The 23,858-nt window shown below is 41.9% G+C and overlaps 1 protein-coding gene across 2 annotated transcripts in view; it reads left to right on the forward strand.

The window, feature by feature from the left end:
* The first annotated feature begins 223 nt into the window (after positions 1–223).
* Positions 224–23,858, forward strand: part of QSER1 (glutamine and serine rich 1) — an 87,350-nt gene continuing 63,715 nt past the window's right edge. Inside the window, exons 1-2 of one of the 2 annotated variants that reach the window (XM_055094263.2) lie at positions 622–755; positions 11,062–11,342. In XM_055094263.2, coding sequence (XP_054950238.2) covers positions 11,320–11,342 — 23 coding nt within the window. In that variant the 5' untranslated portion in view covers positions 622–755; positions 11,062–11,319. Of the gene's footprint in view, positions 756–11,061; positions 11,343–23,858 lie in introns of both variants that reach the window. The other variant, XM_034932371.4, reaches the window with a different exon arrangement.

The following is a 23,858-nucleotide window of genomic DNA, read 5'->3' on the forward strand; positions in this document are numbered from 1 at the left end:
CGGAAGGCGGGAAGTCTGCGGTTCGCGGGCTCCGGCCGGCGGGCGCCCCTCGGAGTCCCTGAAGTCGGCCGGGCCCCGCAGGACCCGCGCCTTCTCGGCCCCAACTGTCCCTCGCGAAGCGTCCTGCGGTGGCGGAGGCCTCGCGGCCGCCCGCCAGCCCCGCGAGCGGCAAGCGCGGGGCTCAGAGGGGAGGCGGGGCAAGGCCGCGGGGCGGAGGGGGGCGGGAGGTGCATCCTGGGAAATCCACCAACATGGGGCGCAGCGGCCGCCGCCGCCGCCGCCGTCGCCGCGAGTCCCGGCCGCGGGTGCCTCCGCTTCCCTGACGCCCAGCTGGGGCCTCGCCGCCCGCCGCGGCCCGGGTCTTTGCGGCCCAGACTCGCCAGCGCGCCCTTCTCCCGCCTGCTCGCCGGGGCCATGTGAGGGGGCAGCTCCCTCCACCGCCGCCGCCCCCTCTTCCTCCCCCGCCCCCTCTCCCTGCCCGCCCCCGTCACACGGAGCCCTGGAGGATCCCCCGCTGCTGCCCGCCCTCCCTACGCCACCCCCACGATGGACAGGAACTACGCGACCTCGGGCTTCACCGAGCCGCCGCCGCCGCCGCCGCCCGCGCCCCCCGCCGCCCCCGTCCCCGCCAGCGCCGCTGCGCAGCCCCCCGCCCCAGCCTGGGCCTACGAACCCCGAGCCGCCGCCGCCGCCGCCAGCAGCAGCTGCAGCAGTGGCAGCTGCAGTAGCGGCAGCAGCCCCAGCCTCAAGGCCAGGTAGGGAGGGTGGGCGGCGGGGTCGCGGTGGACCAGGAAAGGCCGGGGATGCGTTTGGGGCCTTCGCTCGGTTGCAGCGCCGCCCAGAGGTCTGGGCCGGGCGGGGAGCCCTCCGCTCGCCCTCGCCCAGCTCGGGGGAGGCGGCTGATGACTCCTACGGGGTGGTCGCGGGTAGGTGGGGGCGCCCGGTGCAGGATTCGCGCCTGGGGACGGCGGGTGAAGGAATAGCTGGGCGGGAGTCGTGGGGCTCCGTCACCTCTTGGGTCCTGGGCTCTCACATGGTGAAGTTTGGGCTCGTGGCTGAACTCGGGATCTGTGAGACCCAGGATTGGCGCCGGGGGTCCGAAGGGGGCGCCGGAGAGTTTGGGGCAGTGGCGATCCATTGTATTGGAACCTGGGTGGCCGACAATGCGGTCTTGGGGACTCCGGCGTGTGAGGGTTGCGGAGGCGGGAGAGGAAGAGTCGCGGAACCGCGTCCCGGAGACACTGGGGGACCCGGGAGGGCTGGGCTACGGGAGAATCCCCGGGGCGCAGGGCAGAAGAGGGGGCCCGGCAGGGCGCGAACGCGGCCCCAGGGCCGGGTGACATATGTTTGCGCTGGTGGCCAAGATTTAGGCGATTTTTCTTCCACGCGTTCAAAGTTGCTCTTAGGTTTCCTCCCCTTTTAACAACAGCAGGAAGTAAGGAATCTTTCTTTGCCTTCTATGCCTCGGGGTGACTGAGAGCTGGGAAGAAATGGGGCGGGGGTTGGGGTGGGGGTAGTGAAGGCCGTAAAGGTTGAAGAACCAAAGCATGCTTCTCCATCTCGGCCTTTAAGGTCCGGGTGCATTATGTAGCGTGGGGTTCAAGAGTTCATCTTGCATGACCAAGGGAATCTAAAATTTTGACTCCTACTTGATATTTAAGCTCGCGGGAAATGTGTAGTAGTGCCACACTGTGAAACGGTCCCATTTGAATGATAACTGGAAGGCGTGGTCTGGTTTGGAGGATTGGTGAGCGGGGTGTTTTAAAGCCACCTCTCCCGAACAATACAGAATCTGGTAGGTGCAGCTTCTGATTACATGGACCAGGGAATCCTGGGTTGCTAATGACTTCATCCTCAGCTACCAACAGGAAGCTTCGTGGCTTTATGATCTCATCAGATTTCTTCATTATTTTTCACGACGGAAGTGAACTTTTGTTTTAAGTTTATACATCACCGTGTTCCAGGTTATCTTCTTTGTTTTTACGAAAGTTCTACGTTCATGATTGAGCAAATAAGTGTGAAGGGTAGCTGGTCTTTGTCTTAGATTGTCCATTGGGACGGTTGTGAAAGAATGAGAAAAATTTGCTTCAAGAATAGGGATATAAGCTTTCTCAGAAAATTTTAGGCCCTTTGTTTTCAAGACTTGGGAGTTAACAAAAATAATGTGATGTGCCAATTTGGAGCTAAGTAATTAAATGCTGAAACCTTTCAGAAATAGCCATAATTTTGTATTACATACAAGTAAGCCATTTTAAGGAGTTTCATGAAAGACGTTTGGCACTTCACCCATTATTTCTTGCTGATGGTAATTTGACTATCCTTTTTCAAGTAGCTTTTTGCATTGACTAGGATAATTTACAAATGAAAATTACTTTCTCATCATTGAACAGCATGATAGGTATTTGTGCCGCATTTTTTATCTTTTAAATGAAAAATATTTATTAGGTAAATGGAACTGAAATACTACCTAGTTACTTCTTTTGGTAGAATACTTCTGAGGCAAGAAACTAAAATCTACTTGTCATATTTTCCAAATGTTATTTATCAGAGTAACACGGAATGACTTCCCAAACACACTTGAAAACAGTAAGTAGATTCACTTGGCACACATAATCTAAAGGAGATTTATTTTCTGTTTACTAGAAGTTATTGAATCTTAAATATTACCCCTCATGCCCTCTCCCCCTGCTTTTTTAAAAAATAAGCGGTGGGGGGAATCAGCTAAAATACAGCATAGAAAATGCAGGTTTACCCCCCTCCCCCGCCAGCCTGCTTTGTTAACATCTTGTATTGGGATCAGGCCATCTGTACAGAGTTACACTTCTGAATTATACCTCATTTTATTCCTCAAACTGTGCAAATATTCCTCTTTGATTTCAGTTATATCAAAAATGGCAAATCTGAAATATGCCTTGTAAGTCTAAATATTCTACACTTCAGAAGCTTATTTATATTTTTATACCATTTTAAAAAGCTTTTTCATAATGCACGTATCAGTTGAATGTTTTTGTTCCCCTTTGTGGCAGTTTCTTGTGAAGGTGCAAATGAGTACTAGTTGTGATGATGTAATATGGATACTTATCCATAAAGAATTAGCCTGTCTGTCACCTTGTTTCCTGTAACCTATTCAGAAGCTGACAGATGGTAATGACATTCAGTTGTTGCCGACAGGGATCTAACATCCTACTTTATGCCTTCTTGGTCTTGAAATACATCATTTTCATCAGTTGATGGGAAGGTACATGATAAACAGCTTTTCATGAGTTTGAAACAATACTTTTTTGAATACAACAGCTCTGTTAGTTATTAGGTAGTTTTATTGTACTAACAGTGGAAAAATAGAGTGGGAAACTCCAGCATTATACCTTAAATGGGGCTTATAGAGAGATTTTTGAATATTTCTCAGAGTACTTGCTAGGTACTTGGAAAGTACAGGGATAAGGACTGGCCATATAAATCTTCATTTATTTGTGCTAATTTCAGTTCGTTTTAGGAACTAAATGAATGAACATGTCCTTTGCTGAACACCACGCAGTTGGAAATACCTTTTGGGGTGCAGTTTTGGATGTTGTAAATACCTTTGCATAGCTTGGGAAATAAGAAGGTCATCAAGAGTCTGCAGATCCATTGCCGCATTCTGTACTTGATACTTATATCTTGGTCACAACAGGAAAAGGCAGGCTGTTTTATGGTGATAATCGATGTGTTCGTATTTGAATATGCACCAGAAAGTAAGGGAATGGAAATATTTTGTATTTAAATAGGTTTATTTATTTTATTTTATTTTATTTTTTGCTATGGAGTTTCGCTCTTGTTGCCCAGGCTGGAGTGCAACGGCGTGATCTCAGCTCTCTGCAACCTCTGCCTCACGGGTTCAAGCAGTTCTCCTGCCTCAGCCTCCTGAGTAGCTAACCACACCTGGCTAATTTTTGTATTTTTAGTAGAGATGGGGCTTCACCACATTGGCCAGGCTGGTAATTTTTGTATTTTTAGTAGAGATGGGGTTTCACTACATTGGCCAGGCTGGTCTTGAACTCCTGACCTCAGGTGATCCACCCATTTTGGCCTCCCAAAGTGCTGGGATTACAGGTGTGAGCCACCGTGCCTGGCCTGTTTTTTGCCTTTCTAACTTGAAATAACTTTTGGCACCAGTTTTTAGAATTCCTAATGCATACTTTTTTTTAGTATGAGGTATAATGAGTATGATAAATACTCCTCTGAAAAACCAAAGTAATGATTAGCTCTTCTAAAACCTGTCAGTTTCTATATGATGGACATTTGTTTGATACATTTCAAATCTAGAGTTTTCCTCAAGGTTTTTGGGAAAAGGCCTTATAGATCATAATTTGTAAGGCGTAAGAACAATCTCAAGTTAATGAAAGGTTATTTCAGACAAACTTCCACTGTTAGAGTTCAGAAAGTTTTTTCCCATGGAAACCGTGTTGTAAGTAATAGTAGCTGTCATTTACGTCACGAGCAACTAATTTGTGCTAGCTGTTTTAAGTCACACGTACATTCATTTATCAAAATTCATTTATCATGAATAAATGAATACATACATTCATTTATCAAAATTCATTATAAAAATCCTTTGAGGTAGGCATTATTTTTACCATCCTTTTATGGATGAGGAAACTGAGGGATAGAGACATGAAGTAATTTATACCTACAGCTACATAGCTAGTAAATAGTGGTGCTGTGATTGAAACCTGGGCATTGCAGATCTGGAGCCTATGTGATAACCAGTGTACTGCACTGCTTTATTGTAAGATAGTGGAATGCTGTAATCCACCTATATGTGAAATGAGTTTCTGTGAGTTGGCCTGGAAACGTAAGCATCATTAATATCCTTATTTAAGTGTTCTTTGTCACCGTTGACCATTACCTCGTTGAAATATATTCCTTTTCACTTCCATAGCACTGCACTTGCCTGGTTTTCCTCCTACTTTTCTGGCCCAACGCTTTTTCCTGTTCTTCACTGGTGTTTACTCCTCTTCTGTCTAATCTCTGCATGTTACTGTTTCCTCAGGGCTTGGGATTGATAAATTTCTTGTTCATTCCTTGCTTTCTCCTGAGGACTCACATCCACGTCCATGCTTTTAAATACTATCTCAGTGGAGATGCCCATATTTGAGCAGACTCTTCTCAGGACCTCAGACTCTTCTGAAAACCTGATCACATAACCAACTACCTCTTTGACCTTTTACTTGAGCTTAATGATAGGCTTTCCCCACCCATCACACCTCTGCTTCTCTAGTGAGGCCCATCTCAGTAAGTCATACCTCTGTCCACTTAGTTGCCCAGGCCAGATGGTGGGAGTTGTGTGTGCTCAGTCACTAAGACCTACTGTTTTGAATCTAATGTCTTGAAACTGTCTGCTTCTTTTGTATCCACTGCTCCAGCTGGTCCAAGCCACCATTATTTTTCACTTGGACAACTGTGGTAGCTTCCTAACTTAGTCATCTTGGACCTTTTCTTTCCTCTCTTCAATTCATTCTTCTTATGCCATCCAGAGTGATTTTTAAAAACACAGATCTACAAGTTTGCTCTTGGTCCTTTGCTTGAAGCCTTTCCATGGCTACTCCTACATATTAGGGTCACATTTTTAAACATCTGTAATATGGTCAGGCGTGATGTCTCACGCCGGTAATCCCAGCACTTTGGGAGGCTGAAGTGGGAGTATTGCTTGAGCCCAAGAGTTTGAGACCAGCCTACGCAACGTGGTGAAACCCTATCTCTACAAAAAATAAATAGAAAAAATTAGCCGTGCATGGTGGCGTGCGCCTGTGGTCCCAGCTACTCTGGAGGCTGGGGTGGGAGGATGGCTTGAGCCTGGGAGGTGGAGGTTGCCATGAGCTGTGATGGTGCCACTGCACTTCAGCGTGAGCGGCAGAGTGAGAACCTGTCACACACACACACACACACACACACACACACACACACACACACACACACAAATTGTAATGTGCTCTGTGTGGCTCTGCATTTACTGACCAATTTTTTTTTAATTTATTTTCTTTTTTATTTTTTCTTGAGACAGGGTCTAACTCTGCTGCCTAGGGTGGAGTACAGTGGTATGAACACAGCTTACTGCAGCCTCGACCTCCTGGGCTCAGGTGATCCTCCCAAGTAGCTGGGACTACAGGCATGTGCCACCACACCTGGCTAATTTTTAAATTTTTTGTAGAGATGAGGTCTTGCTATGTTGACCAGGCTGGTCGGGAACTCTTGGCCTCAAGCAGTCTTCCTGCCTTGGCCTCTCAGGCATGAACCACCATGCCTCGCACTGGCCTGTATTAAATTCTTTGAATCATCCTAAATTCCTTCTTACCTTAAGGTTTTCATACATCGTCTTACCTTCACTTAGATAACTCTCACCCTATCCCCACCTCCCAGACTGACTTGTTAAGGTATCTCATGTGAGAAACCTGCAGTATTTTCAACCCTCACTCCTTGTTGCTTTGTGCAATGGTATATGTTTTCACAGAATATTTTATTTTACTTTCATATTCTTAGAAATATATATCTATGTATTGTTTATGTAATACGTATCTTCTTCAGAATGGAGGTTATTTGAAGAACCCCTATGTGTTTTGCTGTTATATTTGTAGTACTTAGTATTTACTTTAATCCATGGCATATAGTTGGTGCTTAATACATACTTATATCATGAAAGCCAGAACTCTGCTTCAGTGTGGGAATTGGAAGCCCCTTTATTCCTGTTGCAGCCTCTAATGCCATTCCCCCTCTACCCTGTAGTTGGGACCAAGATGAAGGGTAAGTTTGTGATTATCTTTGGTTAGCAGGGTGGGGATATGGGCTACTACTTGTTTCTTCCTTTCCTTGGTATGTTCTCTGGAACAATGAGTACTAAAGTATGTCTACCAAAACACAGTTTTCTTTTATTCATTAAACAAATATTTGAGTACCTGCAATTGTTAAGGCAGTGTTACCTGTATCTCCTTGAGTTATATTTCTGCAGTGAAAGCTTGAGAAATCAAGTGACAAGCATGCAATCACTCATTAAAATGTAGTGGCCATCTCTCAGTTTCTGTTTCTCAGCTGAGTTCTGCAGGGTGCCACAAAAATGAAAAAAAAAACACTGTCTTGCCTCTGAAAGAACTTGTGATCTGGAGGGTGAGAGGGTAATGCACTTGCTTCCTCTCTGCTTGGCTTCTAAATGTTGAAGTGCTCAGAAACTTGGAGTTCTGTCCTTTTTTCTTTTCTCTCCACTGACCCTAGGTGTAGTTGCCATATATATGAGATGACTTTCAAATTTATATCTCTGGATTCATATCTAGCATCTGACATCTTCATTTGAATATTGAATAGGTATTTCCAAAATGACATATCCAAAACATGATTGTCACCCTCTCAACCTGGGCCTCCTCTAGCCTTCCCCACCTCAGTAATTATTATCACCATTTACTCCATTGCTTATGTCCAGAAGGTTAGAGCCATCCATGATTCATTTCATTCCTTCCCATATTGAGTCCCTCAGCAAATCCTGTTGGTTCAATCTCCATATCCATAATTTCCTGCATGGATAATTGCAGTTGCCTCCTGTTGCTTTTCTTGCCTCCTTTTAGGCCTTCTGTAATTTATTAAGTATGCAACAGCCAGAATTAACTTTTCAAAAGTATAGGTCAGGTAATGTCATTACCCTGCTTAGAACCTTCCAGTGTTAATCAGTAAAATCCAATGACTTGGTCAGGTGTGGTGACTCATACCTGTAATCCCAGCACTTTGGGAGACTGAGGCAGGATCACTTGAGGCCAGGAGTTCGAAACCAGCCTGGCCAACATGGCAAAACCCTGTCTCTACTAAAAATACAAAAATCAGCTGGGCATGGTGGCAGGTGCCTGTAGTCCCAGCTACTCGGGAGGCTGAGGCAGGAGAATAGCTGGAACTCAGGAGGCGGAGACTGCAGTGAGCCGAGATCGCACCACTGCACTCCAGCCTAGGTGACAGAGCAAGACTCCATCTTAAAAAAAAAAAAATCGAATGACTTATCGTGGCCTACAAAGCCCTGCATGATCTAAGCCTCAGCTAATTTCTCCAACCTCATGTCATTCCCCTCCCACCACCATCCTTCAGCCATACTGGCTTTACTTCTGTTCCTGAAACATGCTAAGATTATTTGTGTCTTAGGACTTTTGCACCGGCTATTCTCTTTAACTGAAGTTTTCTTTCCAGGTCTTTGCTTTGCTGCTTCTGCTTTTGCTGATAGTTAGGTCTTTCCCCACATGTTACCTTCTCAGAAAGGCCTTCTCTGACTGCCCTGTCTAAAGTAACTGCACATCACTGACACATGACAGTTTTACTTCTTCAGAGCATTCTCACTCTCTGGAGTAATTTTGTTGATTTATATGTATCGTTTATTACCACCCTTTCCCGATACCACTAACCATCACTGATAGAATGCATGTTCCATGAGAACAGGGCTCTTTGTCTTGTTCACATCTGTACAAGGCAGGTTAGTATAGTAGTTGATAGCATAAGCTCTGGAGTTATAATGTTTGAGTTTGTATTTTGACTCCACCACTTGCAGTATGATCTTAGACAAGTTTCTTAACCTCTCTGTGCCTCAGTTTCCTTATGTAAAATGAGGACACTTTTAGAATTCTTGAAGATTAAATGGAAAAACTTAGAAAAGTATTTAGAGTGATGTCTAGCATATAGGATAGCATATAGATTATTAACTTTATTGTCAGCACTGAGAACAATGTCTGATGCATTGTGCCATTAAACATTCAATGAATGAATGAAATAACTGCTATTAATACTTGCCAGACTATTCCAGAGGTACAAAAATAATTCAGGGACTTAGTGGGGAAAATTATATTGAGTTCAAGGGGATCATGGTAGCATTTGTCAAGTAGATTGCATACAAACTGATCTGAATTATTGCTAATGTTGCATAGTGGAATAAGGGATTAGTACAAAGAAGGAGCTCCTAAGAATAAGTGTTCTAAGAGGGAGGAAATGGAATCTGCTAGGCCAGTTAAGGGCTGGGCCTTGAACTGGCACAGCATCACTTCTGCCAGTCTGTTGGTCAAAGCAGTCCCTGGTCCATTGCAGAATTGTCATGGGAGGGAAACTACACAAAGGTGTGGTTCACTGGGGAGCTCACCAGAGTAACACTGTACCACAGAGCGTTGGTACTAGATTTTAGAGGGCTTCTGATGACAGATCATGGAGTTTAGTCTCTCCACTCTAAAGGATAGGGAGTGGCCAGGTGTGGTGGCTTGTGCCCATAATCCCAGCACTTTGGGATGCTGAGATGGGCTGATGGCTTGAGCTCAGGAGTTTGAGACCAGCCTGGGCAACATGGTGAAACCCCGTCTCCACAAAAATACAAAAATTAGCCTGGCATGGTGGCATGCGCCTGTGGTCCCAGCTACTTAGAAGGCTGAGGTGGGAGGATCGCTTGAGCCTGGGAGGTGGAGGCTGCAGTCAGCCATGATTGTGCCACTGCACTCCAGTGTGGGCATAGGGAGTGAGACCTGTCTCAAAAAAACAACAAAAAAATCCACATAAAATCTCTGTTCTTGTGGAGTTTACATTCTTGGGTGAAGGAGTCGGGCAGGCAAATTATTGAGAAAATTTTCTCCTAGAGGAAGTGCACTTCCCTGAGATCTGAGGAAGCAGCAAGTGCAAATGTCGCAAGGCAGGAACAAGCCTGGCAGTTCCCTTCCCTGGCAGGATCTTGCTGTAGCTCAGTGGTACTTCAGAACCACCCAGAGGGCTTGTTGAAACACAGGTTGCTGGGCCCAACTCCAGAGTTTCTGAATCCATAGGTCTTGGGTGGAGCTCAATAATTTGCATTTCTAACAAGTTTGTAGGTGATTCTTAATGCTGCTTGTCCAGTGAGGAGATTTTGAGAACCACTGACCTGGATCTTGTCAGTGTTGGCTTCTTGACATTCTTATCTCCTTAAATATCATCTCTTCACAAAGACCTTCCTTGACCACCAGATCTAAAGTCCCACCAGGTTTCCTTTGTTCCAACGCTTCTGTTTTCCCCAAAGTATTTTTCCTTAGTTGACAAGACCAGACAGGTGAGTTTAGGAGTCTGACTGGACATGTGTATAGAGACAATAGTGGAATCTCAGAGATTAAGGTCTTTGAGGGTGAAGAAAGAAGGGCTGAGAACTGAGCCTTTGCCATTGTAGGTGATAGTGTCTATTACATGCCTACTGTGTGCTGAGCACTGGCCTAATAATTTTATAGTGTTATCTCATTTAACTTCTCATAATAATTCTAGAATGTAGGTACTATTGTTAGCCCGTTATATAGACAAGGAAACTCAAGCAAAGAGAGATTTATTAATTTGTCCAACATCATTGCTAGTAAGTGGCAGAGGCAGGATTTGAACCCAGGAGGTGTAACTTCAGAGACCGTGCTATTAATCATAAGCTTTCAGGGAAAAATCCTTTTGGGAAGTTGAGGGTATAGGATTAAATAGAATTGGCAAATGAAGTCAGAAAGAGGTTTAATGATAGAATACTTTGAAGAAGGATGTTGGGTCTTTGGGATTTAACATTTATGCTGGGAGGTTATATTTTCCATTATTTAAAAAATTAGAATCATTTTCCCAGAGCATACTTTTGCCAAAAGTTTTTGCAGAAAACTTGGGGACATGGGCTTATACCAGACTGAATGGTTGCCGTAGGGTATGGGTAGTTCAGAGATTTTAACTGAAGCACCTCTCATATTCTAGACACTATTCTGGGGGCTTGGGATACATGAGAGAACAAAACCAAGATCCTGAGGTGAATGGGTTGAGACAGCTAATTAGAAAATGAACATAACTGTACATTATCTAGTATGTTGGGAGGTGATACCAGAAAAAGAAAAGCAGAATTAGGCAGAATGGGATGTGTATGGAGGAGGCGTTGCAGATTTACAAACAAAGTGGACTGGGCAGGCTTATTGAAATGATTGAACAATGACTTGGAAGTGCTAACTTTTGAAATGAGAAGAAAAAATGTTACCTTGGGAAACAGGGTGCTTCAGTAAGTTTTTAATTTGTTTGTTTGTTTGTTTGTTTGTGAGACAGTCTTGCTGTGTCGCCCAGGCTGGAGTACAGTGGCGCGATCTCAGCTTGCTGCAACTGCAACCTCCACCTCTGGGATCAAGCAATTCTCCTGGCTCAGCCTCCCAAGTAGCCGAGATTACAGACGCCCACCACCACGCCCAGCTAATTTTTGTATTTTTAGTAGAGATAGTGTTTCACTGTGTTGGGCAGGCTGGTCTGGAACTCCTGACCTCAAGTGATCCACCCGCCTTGGCCTCCCATAGTGCTGGGATTACAGGCATGAACCACCACACCCAGCCCCAGTAAGTTTCTTTTGCCCCTAATTCAAATGAGACTACAAGTTTTGTAAAAAACTTATCTGTTCCTTGGGTTAACTTGCTTACAGGAAATCTTATTTCTTTGTTTAATGTTTATCCCTATTGCTGCTTCTGGTGTTTTAATTTCAGCTACATGCTGGGTGACTTTGTTACTAGGCTGCTACTAACACAGTTTCCTTACATTGACTCAGGCCAGTCTAGCCAGGGCTTTTCAGTCTAGGCCTTTCTGCAGTCAAGGCAATAGTAAGCATTTCTTTTTCTTTTTCTTTTTTTTGTAGGGGAACAGAGTCTTGCTATGTCACCCAGGCTGGAGTGCAGTGGTGCGATCTCAGCTCACTGCAACCTCCAACTCCCAGGTTCAAGCGATTCTCCTGCCTTGGCCTCCTGAGTAGCTGGGATTACAGGCATGCGCCACCACATTCAGCTGATTTTTGTATTTTTAGTAGAGACGCGGTTTCACCATGCTGGCCAGGCTGGTCTCTAACTCCTGACCTTGTGATCCACCCACCTCGGCCTCTCAAAGTGCTGGGATTACAGGTGTGAGCCACTGCGCCCAGCCAGTAGTAAGCATTTCTTAATGTGCTAGCCGTGAATATGAATATGTGTATGGATGCTGTATAATATGAAGAGGTAAATGAGAGGATGTGGGCCTGGTTTCAGCATATCCACTCTTTTTTTTTTTTTTTTTTTTTTTTTTTTTTTTTTTTTTTTGCAGAACCATCTTCTCTTTTACCTTTGAGTGAAACACAGTTTTTTCACTGTTCCTAGAATGGTGTTAGGAATGCTCTTATCTAGGGTCTTTGTGCTTTTTCCTGTGCCAGGACCACTTTTCCCTGAGATAATCTGCGTGAGTTCCTCATGTTGATCAGTGGCCTCTGCTAGTACCCTCAAAAGAATGGTATGCACCCCCATCACCATCAACCCTGCTTAAGGTTTCTTCATAACATTTATCAATCCTTGATATAAATACTTCTCTGTTCTTGTTTATTGTAGTCTCTGTCCTTTAGCTTGGGTGTTTTTTGACAGTAGAACTTCAGCTGTGTTTTCCCCCACTTGCCTGGCATATAATAACTGTTCAATGAATACTGATTTAATAAAGAATATGTTTAATGGGGGATATTCTACTTTTACTTGTCTAATATTTCAGAGTTTAAATTTGGCCTCTGTAAGTTAACAACTCTTTAGGGATCCTGACCGTGTAGCTTGTCCTATGTTGCTAGGCATGTAGGCATTTATGGGGTGTAACTAAACATAAAATAATGAAATTTTCATATGGCCTAATGCCATCATTCTCATTACTGTGTGATCACTGATCCTGTTTAAGTAACTTGAGACCAGATTTGTCTGACCCAGTGAAGCAAACACAAATATGTGGATAAGCTAAAATACTGTTGCTTGGATCTGCTTAAATTAGATGGCTTAACGTTTTAAAACATTTCTCAGGTTGAGCAAAACTGCAAGATGAACATTACTCTGGTAAAGCAGCTGGTACTATTCTCACTAAAACTTTAGACATTAAACTACTTCAAGTCAGAGTTTGATTTGGCCAGAGCCACAAGGGACTGGTGGAATGATGTCAAAGTAAAAGTGTGAACCCTTCGGAAGGATGGGAATTAAGTAGAACTGTGCCTATGCCAGAAACCCCAACTCCTCAAGAAACCCAAAACTTAGAGATGGTCTTTTGCTATTTGTTAATACCTTTGTATTACTTTTTTTTAAACAGCAAGTTTTTGACTCAAATCTGATCCTCTAACATGGTAATGATTAGAATTGTTTCTAAGACTCGTAAGTTGTGTTTTAATAAGGCATAGGAGTTGAAAGTTCCAAACTTGCTTTTAAAAGCTAATCTAGCATACCAGCTAACTAATCTTGATCTACTGGGCTGCCTTTTAAGAAGGTCATGTTAGCACCATCTTCATAGATATCAAGCATATTTCACAGTATGTCTACTATTTGCTCTTAACAGATATGCTTATTAGGGAAAATTTAAAAGATAGTAAACTTGTGTGTTATGACATTTGATTAATATGTTATAATTTTTTTTGGTGTGTAACTTGTTTCAAAATATATACTCCTCTAAAATTCATTATAATTTCTTCCTTTACATTAGCCTTTGTTGTGAATTAATAATGCAGAACAAGAATTAGCCACCTTAAAGTTGATTTTCTCTACTATAAAAAAGACTATTTTTTAGTTTTTTTTTTTTTAAGTTAAAAAAATTGGGGCTGGGCATGGTGGCTCACACCTGTAATCCCAGCACTTTGGGAGGCTGAGGCGGGTGGATCACTTGAGGTCAGGAGTTCAAGACCAGCCTGATTAATATGGTGAAACCCTGTCTTTACTGAAAATACAAAATTAGCCAGGTGTGGTGGTGCATGCCTGTAATCCCAGCTACTTGGGAGGCTGAGGCAGGAGAATCGCTTGAACCTGGGAGGCAGAGGTTGCAGTGAGCCGAGATCGGTGCCACTGCACTCCAGCCAGGGCAACAAGAGCAAAACTCCGTTTTTTAAGAGACAGGGTCTTACTCTGTCATCCAGGCTAGAGTACAGTGGCTCTCTGTAACCTGAAGCTTCTGGGCTCAAGTGAGCCTCCCACCTCAGCCTCCCAGGTAGCTAGGACTACAGGTATGTGCCACCATGCCTAGCTAAATTCGGGTTTATTTTTGTTTTTGTTCATTGTAGAGATGGGGTCTTGCTATTTTCTCAGGGTGGTCTCAAACTTCTGGGCTCAAGTGACCCTCCTGCCTGACCCTCCCAAAGTGCTGGGATTATCAACATGAGCCACTGCACCTGGCCAACAACAACACTTGTACAGAAAATTTCAAACCAAACAAATTTAGAGAGAAAAGTATAATGAACCCCTGAGTATCCATTACCCACCTTCAACAATTTTAGCACATGGTCAGTCTTCTTTCATGCATATCCCTACATTCTCCCCCAACTCCCATGTATCATTTCAAAGCAAATTTCAGGCTATGTATCTCTTTCAACCATAGTATGAAAGAGAACTCTGAAAGATAAAGACTTAAATTTTTTTTGATATAACTACAATATGTAGGATATTTTAAGGCAACCTATACATATTTCATTGGTTTTAGTACTTGAAGTCAATCTTCTAATAGTATAGTACAATTAAAATAGTATAAGTAGTATAGTACCGTCACAACAGGATAAAATACTACTGGTTTTATTATGAGTCTTTGGCTTACAAATTTGTGGACATTTCCTTAGGAAAACAGAAGCATCAAACTTTTTAAGCTTCTAGATGATTTCAGATGACTTTTCTAAAAGTTTGTAAGGAAGGAACAGCACATTGAGTATAAAATGAGTAATACAATTTTGGATTTTGATTCACCTGAACATATTCTTTTCTACCCTAAAATGTTATTAAATTCTTGTATTAAACCAAAGATATGAAAACATTTGTAATTCTAGTTCATATTCAGATGTGAATTGTGATAAATGTATTTTTGGACAGATTTCCTTTATCTAATGCCAGAAATAATAGACTATGTTAATAATAATACATAAAATTGTGATGTAGTGAAAAATTGACTCTACGGTTTTCTCAAACAAGGGAGAAAATTTAATTTGGTAAATGAAAGACTAAGCCACAAACAAAAGGATACATTGAAAAAGCTGAAAAAAACATTTCATAGCACGCATACATTTGAATCATGGAAATATGAACTGTGTTACATGTTGAGAAGTAACCAGCTATATGTTAGTTCATTTTTATTCATTCCTTTGTAGCCAAAATAAGAGATAACCATCCAGGGCCCATATAACCACTTTTGTCTGTCTCTTAAATAAACATGCCTGGTATTTACAGGTAGCTAGTACATGCAAACACAAAATAATTTGCTTTGATGGATGTATTTCTTTTAAAAGAAAAGCATAGGCTGGGCACGGTGGCTCATGCCTGTAGTCCCAGCACTTTGGGAGGCCAAGGCAGGCATAGATCCCTTGAGCCCAGTAGTATGAGACCAGCTTGGGCAACATAGGGAGACCCTCGTCTCTACAAAAAATACATAATTAGCTGGGCATGGTGGCATGCATCTGGAGTCTCAGCTACTCAGGTGGCTGAGGCAGGAGAATCATTTGAGCCCAGGAAGTCAAGGCTGCAGTGAGCCATGATCACCTCTCTTCTCCAGCCTGGGCAACAGAATGAGACACTTTCTCAAAAGAAAAGGAAAGCATTACAAAAAAAAAACTGAAATATTGGAAATAAGGGGAAAACTTGGGACCAAAAAATCTTGTCTTTGTCCAGAAGAAAGATTGATAATGCAAATGATGACAAATAGAAAAAGAAGATGATGAAATGCAATTTTGGAGTTGTCCAATCCAGGCCTTGGTGGCTCTTGTTATCATGGATGTAGCCAAGCATATGCCATATCACCATCACATTTCATTATTTCCCTGTGAAACAGCAGACAGAAATTCTTAGCTGCCTTGACTTTGGCAGTATTTTTCTTGGGCAGCAGTTACAAATGCCAACATCTGTCTCTTTTTGTTGTGAATACTCTTTGGAACTGATATATTGGTTTTTTAATATACTCTACCACCCCACTAGATAGGAAATTCCATACTACTAATTTGACCTTTCTTAGTGAAAACAAACATCTTCTGTTTAATCAGCTTGAGTATATCATTTGTACAAAATAAAATAGGATTTTTGGTAAAGATCATTAATGATGTATATGGCTGAATAATATTTCATTGCATAGACATAGCACATTTTGTTTATCCGAACTCTTTTGATGGACATTTGGGTTGTTTCCACTTTTTGGTTATTGCAAATAATGCTGCTATGGACATTTGCATGTAACACTTTGTATGAACATGTTTCCGGGGTAGGTATCTGGGAGTGGAACTGTTGCAAATTTATGTTTAACATTTTGAGGAATTGCCAAATTTTTCTCTCCTAAAGTGGTTGTACCATTTTGTATTCCTATCAGAAATATATGGGCCAGGCGCAGTGACTCACGCCTGTAATCCCAGCACTTTGGGAGTTTGAGACGGGCAGATCACGTGAGGTCAGAAGTTCAAGACCAACCTGGCCAACAGAGCGAAACCTCATCTCTACTAAAAATATAAAAATTAGCTGGGCGTGGTGGTACACGCCTATGGTCCCAACTACTTGGGAAGCTGAGGCAGGGGAATCGCTTGAACCCAGGAGGCGGAGGTTGAAGTGAGCTGAGATCGCGCCACTGCACTCCAGCCTGGGCAACAGGGCAAGACTCCATCTCAAAAAATGAAAAGAAATATATGGATGTTCCAATTTCCCCATGTCTGTGCCACACTTGTGATTGTCTTTTTATTTATTGCTCATTCATTTCTTGAAAAGTTTAGCATGTTTGACTCATCTGCCTCTTCTACCTCTATTTTCTCTAAAATTGGGTTCAAGGAAGGGAAGTATCTTTTATCATCAACAGCTTTATCGATTTGATATTTTCACTGATTTTTTTTAAACTAAAAGATGACGTGAGATTATTCAGCAGTTGGTAGCCAAGTTCATTAAACTCTAGATCTTTTTTTTTTTTTTGAGTCAGAGTTTCCTTCTCGTGGTCCAGGCTGGAGTGCAGTAGCACGATCTTGGCTCACTGCAACCTCCGCCTTCTGGGTTCAAGCAATTCTCCTGCCTCAGCCTCCCAAGTAGCTGGGACTACAGGCGCACACCACCACGCCTGGCCAGTTTTTTTGTATTTTTAGTAGAGACGAGGTTTTGCCACATTGGTCAGGCTGGTCTCGAACTCCTGACCTCAGGTGATCCACCCACCTTGGCCTCCCAAAGTGTTGGGATTACAGGCGTGAGCCACTGCGCCTGTCCTAAACTCTAGATCCTTTAACATTTATTTTAAAAGCAATTTGTCATGAAACTTGGAGCTACTTGGGAGTCGTGTGTATGGGGGGGTGTGGTCATGACATTATAAGGTGTATTTTGATTTTAGGATTCCCTTGGTATCGATTTTAGTTCGGAAACTAAGGGAAGTTGTGTAGCAGGTAGCTATGTTTAAAAAATGTAATTTAGACACTCCCATGCTTAAAAATCCTTCGGTTTTCCATTGCAGTTGGAATGAAATCCAGACTCATTGTGCCCACAAGGTTTTCCACGTCTGACCGTTAACTACTACCTTTCCACGATCTCCTACTGCTCACCCACTTCCCTTAATACACTCACAATATGCTGGTCTTCTTTCAGCTTCTCTATGTTCCAGACTTTTCCCACTTCAGGCCTTTTCCTAACTGTTCTTTCTCTTCCTTTGGTTTGGGGCAGGGCTTGCTTAAGATCCCTTCTTCAGGAGGCATTGCTGATTACTGTGTCCTCTTTCTCCCATAATCTCTGTATTTAGACTTTTTTCTTCTTTATTCATTTGATAGAGTTTATAATTGTTTTATTAGTTGTTTTCCTTTTATTTACCACCCTGTCTCACAACTAAACTGTAAGCTCTTCAAAGACTTATCCTTTTATTATATCCCCAGTGCCTTGCTCATTGCCTGGTACATAATATCTAATATTTGTTGAATAAATTAATTTACCCTGCTCAGCCATATGTTTGTTTTATTCTATTTTGTAGAATTGGCTAGACACTTGTATGCTGTTTAATACCCCATAGTTAACAATAGGTCATGATGGCAGGAACTTTGTCATTGTGTATGCCTTTCACTCCTACCTTTTGCATGCATATACTCAGTAAAGACATAGAGACTTAAGTTGAAATTTTCCCTTGAAAATAATGTTGAGCATGTTGAAATGGATACCTTAGAAATGTTCTGCAGCTACACTGCCAATATAATGAGAATTTTTAAACAAAAAGTTTAAGATCAAAGGTAAATAGAGTAAAAATCAAAATGGACATTTTAGATCTAGGCCATAAATTAGGATTTACAAGCACTTTCTTCTTCCTGTTCCCTACCTTTTCCTACCTCCCTCATGCCACTGTTATAACTACTTTTTTGTTCCAGTTGGCTTTTTCTGTTTTGGTCCTAGCCTTCTGGTCCACAGAACTTTGTAGCACAAGGGGTTGTGGGAGGAGATAGTACAATGTAATAATTGTATAGGTAATATATATGTAATATGTGTGTTATAGCTGTGCTTGATTTATTATTACTGTCTCCTCAAACGGTTTCTCTAGCTGTCTAATCTTACTGCAGCAGTTAGTCCTCCTTTCTTGAAACTTACAGTTCCTTTGATTTTTGGAGACATTCCTGGTTTTCCTCTTAAGTTTTTAGTTAAACTTTCTTATTCTTCCTTATGGTTTCCTCTTCCTCTACCTTTCCCTTAAATCTGCATCTCAGGTAATTGATTTTAAAAGTACCAAGTTATGACATGGACACAGAGAGGGGAACAACACACACCAGGGCCTCCTGGGGGTGGTGGGGGAAGACGGGAAGGAACTTAAGAGTATGGGTCAGTAGGTGCAGCAAACCACCATGGCATATGTATACCTGTGTAACAAACCTGTATGTTCTGCACATGTATCCCATTATTTTTTAGAAAAAATAAAAAAATAAAAAAGTACCAAGTTATGAATGATTACTCATTGTCTTTAAATAAGATAGAGTTGATCCCTATGATATGGTTTGGCTCTGTGTCCCCACCCATATCTCATCTCAAATTGTAATCCCCACATGTCAAGGGAGACCTTGACGTGGAAGGTAACTGGCTCATGGGGGTGGTTTCCACCATGCTGTTCTCACGATAGTAAAGGAGTTCTCATGAGATCTGACAATTTAAAAGTGGCAGTTTCCCTTGCACTTGCTGTCTCTCCTGCCACCTTGTGAAGACATGCCTTGCTTCCCCTTCACCTTCTGCCATGATTGTAAGTTTCCTGAGGCCTCTCCAGCCATGCTGAACTGTAAGTCGATTAAACCTCTTTTCTTTTTAAGTTACCTAGTTTCACGTCATTCTTTATAGCAGTGTGAAAATGGACTAATACACCCTATAATAGTATTATTACTCATTTATTTCTGTGATATCGTAAGTGGAAGAGGGAAGAGTGGTACTTCAGTTGAGTTGCAAGGAATTTTGATTTGCAGATAAGTAACATCCTTGAGAAGCAGGAAATTAATATTGTTGGTCATATGTGTAAAGCAGTGTCTCCATAATTTCTGCCCTTAGCCCACTTCTGATGTGACTCACTCTTGGACATTTTCATTTACTTCCATGACTTCAAAAAACACTCAATTTGTAACGATCCCCAATTTTTTATTTCCAGCTCAGATTTCTCTTCTGAGTCCTAAGTAGGAATATTCATTAGCCCTCTTTCAATTATTTCTCACAATATGTCTCTTTAACACCTCAAACTCAGTGCTTTCAAAATTGAAACCGTCCATGTTTGTTCAGCCTTATGGGTGGCTCACTGTCATTAATGATTCCTGTCTTCCCCGCAAGTCTTCTCAATTGTATTTTTTAAGAATTCCTAAGTATCTAGCTATTGCCACTGTTTTGCCCTCATAATTTCTTACCTGGATTTCTGCAGTAGGATCTTGGCCTTCTCTCTTTAAGGTTTGCTCTGTTCTGCACAGTATTTATCAGATTATCTAAGATAATGATTCTTTTGAACTTTTCAAAGTGAACTTATAGGGTCCCATGTCACATGTCAGAACTACTAATCAATAATTTCTGAAAGGGAGATCTGGATGTATATAGTTTGAAAAAACTAACCAGGTGATGCTGATGAGCACGGCTGGTTACTAACCATTCTTTAGGCCAGGCAAAGTGGCTCACGCCTTTAATCCCAGCACATTAGGAGGTGGAGGTGGAAGAATCGCTTGAGTCCAGGAGTTCAAGACCAGCCTGGGCAATATAGGGAGACCCTGTCTCTGTAAAAAGATATTTAAAAAACTGGCCAGACATGATGTCGCACGTCTTTGGTCCCAGCTACTCAGAAGGCTGATGTGGGAGGATTGCTTGAGCCTGGAAGGTCACACCTAGGGTGAGTTATGATCACACCACTGCACTCCAGCCTGGGCAACAGAGCAAGTCCCTGTCTCAAAAAAGTATAAATTTAACTCTTACTAAAATTCTTGAGAGGCTCTTGATTCCCTTGAAGATAAAATGTGAGATCCTTATTTTGGTATATAATATTCCATAGTTTGGTTCCTGTTTACCTCATATCCCTGTTCTCCAATACAACCATGCTGAATTACTACAGTTCTAATGTGCCATCTTAGGGATATTTCTAGGTCTTCATATATGTGATTTTTATCTTCTCGGAACCTTCTTTTCTTTTGCTTTCCCTGGATAATTTCTCCTCTTCCTTTTTTTTTTTTTTTAAGATGGAGTCTTGCTTTGTCGCCCAGGCTGGAGTGCCGTGGCGCGATCTCAGCTCACTGCAAGCTCTGCCTCCTGGGTTCATGCCATTCTCCTGCCTCAGCCTCCCGAGTAGCTGGGACTACAGGTGCGCGCCACCATGCCCAGCTAATTTTTTGTATTTATTTTAGTAGAGACGGGGTTTCATCGTGTTAGCCAGGACGGTCTCGATCTCTTGACCTCATGATCCGCCCACCTTGGCCTCCCAAAGTGCTGGGATTACAGGTGCGAGCTACCGCACCCGGTCTTTCCTCGTCCTTTTAATACTCAGTTGTCATGTCCTAGAGGAAGTCTTCCCAGATTGTGTTATGTTTATTTACTTATGCTCTTTTATTTCTCTAGTTCCTAGCATAACACTTGGCAGTCAGTAAATGTCAGTTGTATAAATGCAGAATTTACCTTTAGGTGCAACAATAATAGCATTGATTCAGCATTCATTATGCGCCAGTTGCTGGACTGTGCTAGTTGCTGCTGACCGTATGTGCTTTATTGTTTACCCTCACAACAACCTGATGAAGGTAGGTGTTACTATTACCCATATTTTACTGTTGAGGAAACGGGGACTTGGTTAAGTCTAACTAATTATCTGTGTGGCTAGCCTCTAAGTCACAGAATTTATATAGAACTGGATTTGAATCCTGTAGCCTGTTTGCAGAGCTATGCTTTTATACAGCTGTTACACAGTTGTTTCAAAGTTCCCTCATTTATTTTTTCAAATTCATGATAAATAATTTCTTAATAAGAGCTGATTATTCTTAGGCTACATGTTTTTGCTTTTAAATTATCAAACTGGATTAGCTAAAACAAAGATTTTAAAATATTTGGCATTTAGGTATGAATGGGATAGGTATATGCTAGAGTTCCACGCAGATTTAATTCAGTGGACTTAGTGTTTATTTCTATTCGGATTTTATACCAAAGAATACTGTGTGCTAAATAAAGTAAAAATATTTATCTTAACTGAGAATATTAGAACTACAAAGAACATTAGGCTTTATAAGTAGGAAAACAAGTATTCTACAAGATTATGTACTTTGCTCAAAGTCTTGTAGCATTTATTTGCAGAATCAGGACTGGAATTTGGGGCTCCTAACTTCCAATCCAGAATGTTTATCTTTCTCAACTATGAAAAGCTGATATACCTAAAACTGTAACAATATTTTCAAAGCTTAAAGAGAATTCTATTTTTATTATATTCTAGGTATTTGTGACCAAATTATTTAACACAAAAAGAACAAAGTGATATGACTACTTAAGGCAAAATCATTTATTCAGTGCTTAAGTAACTTATTACTTGTGTGCAAGTACTGGCTTGTTTTCTCAGATTTAACATATTTCGTGAAACATTTGCTAATTGATTTTTAAACCTGGAATGTGTTTTATTTCTTAAGCATCATAAACATAAGAGTAGGCTACCCAAGGTGTAGGTTTATATGTTATTAATATCTGGGTATAAACCATAAGAGCATATATTTAAAAGCATTTTATCTTACAGTCATATACCATCTTCACTGCATGAGTGGACATTTTAGATGAATTTTTTGCCTCAGCTATATCTGCTTTAGAAATTAATTTTCTTTGTTATAGTGAAGTTGACTAAAAAATGGTCACACTTAAACAGTGTAGAGAGTGGTAATCAGATAACTAATCTTTGTTGGTTTGTTTCAGTTTTTGTTGTTGTTGTTTTTTGTTTTGAGACAGTCTTGCTCTGTTCCCCAAGCTGAAGTGCAGCGGCCTGATCACGGCTCACTGTAGCCTTGACCTGCTGGGCTCAAGCCATCCTCCCACCTTAGCCCCCCTGAGTAGCTTGGACTACAGGTGCCACTATGCCCAGCTAATTATTTTTTGTAGAGATGGGGTCTCACTGTGTTGCCCAGGCTGATCTTGAACTACTGGACTCAAACAATCCTCCAGCCTTGGCCTCCCAAAGTGCTGGGATTATGGGTGTGAGCCACTGCACCTGGCCTGTTTTGGTTATTTGAGAAAATTATAATTTTTTTTTTAAATGTGACAGTGACTGAAAGAAGATGATACTTCCCTTTGCAAAATTCTAACCTTCCTTGTCCTCAATTTCATACCTTACTCATGAGTGTGGGGAGGAGATAGAAGATTTGTTTTATGCTAGGGCTGGGAATATGAAGATTGAGACTTGGTTCATTCTCCTCTAGGATTTAGCTGAGGTAATACTTGGAGTTTGTAAGGTGATGGTAAAAGTTTACTATTCTCTCCCTACCACGACTACCCAGGGCTTGGGGATTAAGAAGGGCTATGCTGGGCCACAGTAGGTCCTATCTTACATAAATGTACCTATATTCAAAGACGAGTCTATACTGGTCCAAACGTGGAATTACAAATCAAGACCATGTTTTGAGGCATGCTTTTTCCTTTTAGGATTACAAAAAAGAAATTCTGGCTTTTGATTAAAAAATAAACAATCTCAACAGACCAGTACTATCAGATTATTATTGCTAAGATTAATACCTTCTGAAATTGATTTTAAAACCATAAAGCACAGATTTTTAAAAAACATTATTATATGGTATATGGAGATGGGCCAACCATAAAAGATTGAATACATGCATGACAGCAAGGCTTATCTAGAAACCACCTTCTTGTTTGGTAGTGTTGCGTAGTTCATGAAAAACTAAAAATGATCACTAAGGTTGGATGAGTATAATTTTGTTTTTTTTTTTTAGATGGAGTTTCACTCTTGTTGCCTAGGCTGGAGTGCAATGGTGTGATCTCCAACTCCTGGGTTCAAGCAGTTCTCCTGCCTCAGCCTCCCGAGTAGCTGGGATTACAGGCATGCGCCACCACACCCGGCTAATTTTGTATTTTGAGTAGAGACAGGGTTTCTCTATGTTGGTCAGGCTGGTCTCCAACTCCCGACCTCAGGTGATCCACCTGCCTCGGCCTCCCAAAATGCTGGGATTACGGGCATGAGCCACCGCGCTCGGCTGGATGAATATAATTTTTATTGATACAATTTACATGGATGAGTGACCATTTTAAATCGTACAATTCAATAATTTTTAGAATACTCACAAGGTTGTACAATCATCACCATTATCTAATTTCTAGAGCATTTTCATTACCTAATAAAGAACCACATACCCAGTAGCAGTCTTTTCCTAGTTTCCCCTCTCCCCAGACCCTAGCAAATGCAGTAATCTGTCTCCATGGATT

This window comes from Pan paniscus, chromosome 9, assembly GCF_029289425.2.
Source record: "Pan paniscus chromosome 9, NHGRI_mPanPan1-v2.0_pri, whole genome shotgun sequence".
Classification (NCBI taxonomy): Eukaryota; Metazoa; Chordata; class Mammalia; order Primates; family Hominidae; genus Pan; species Pan paniscus.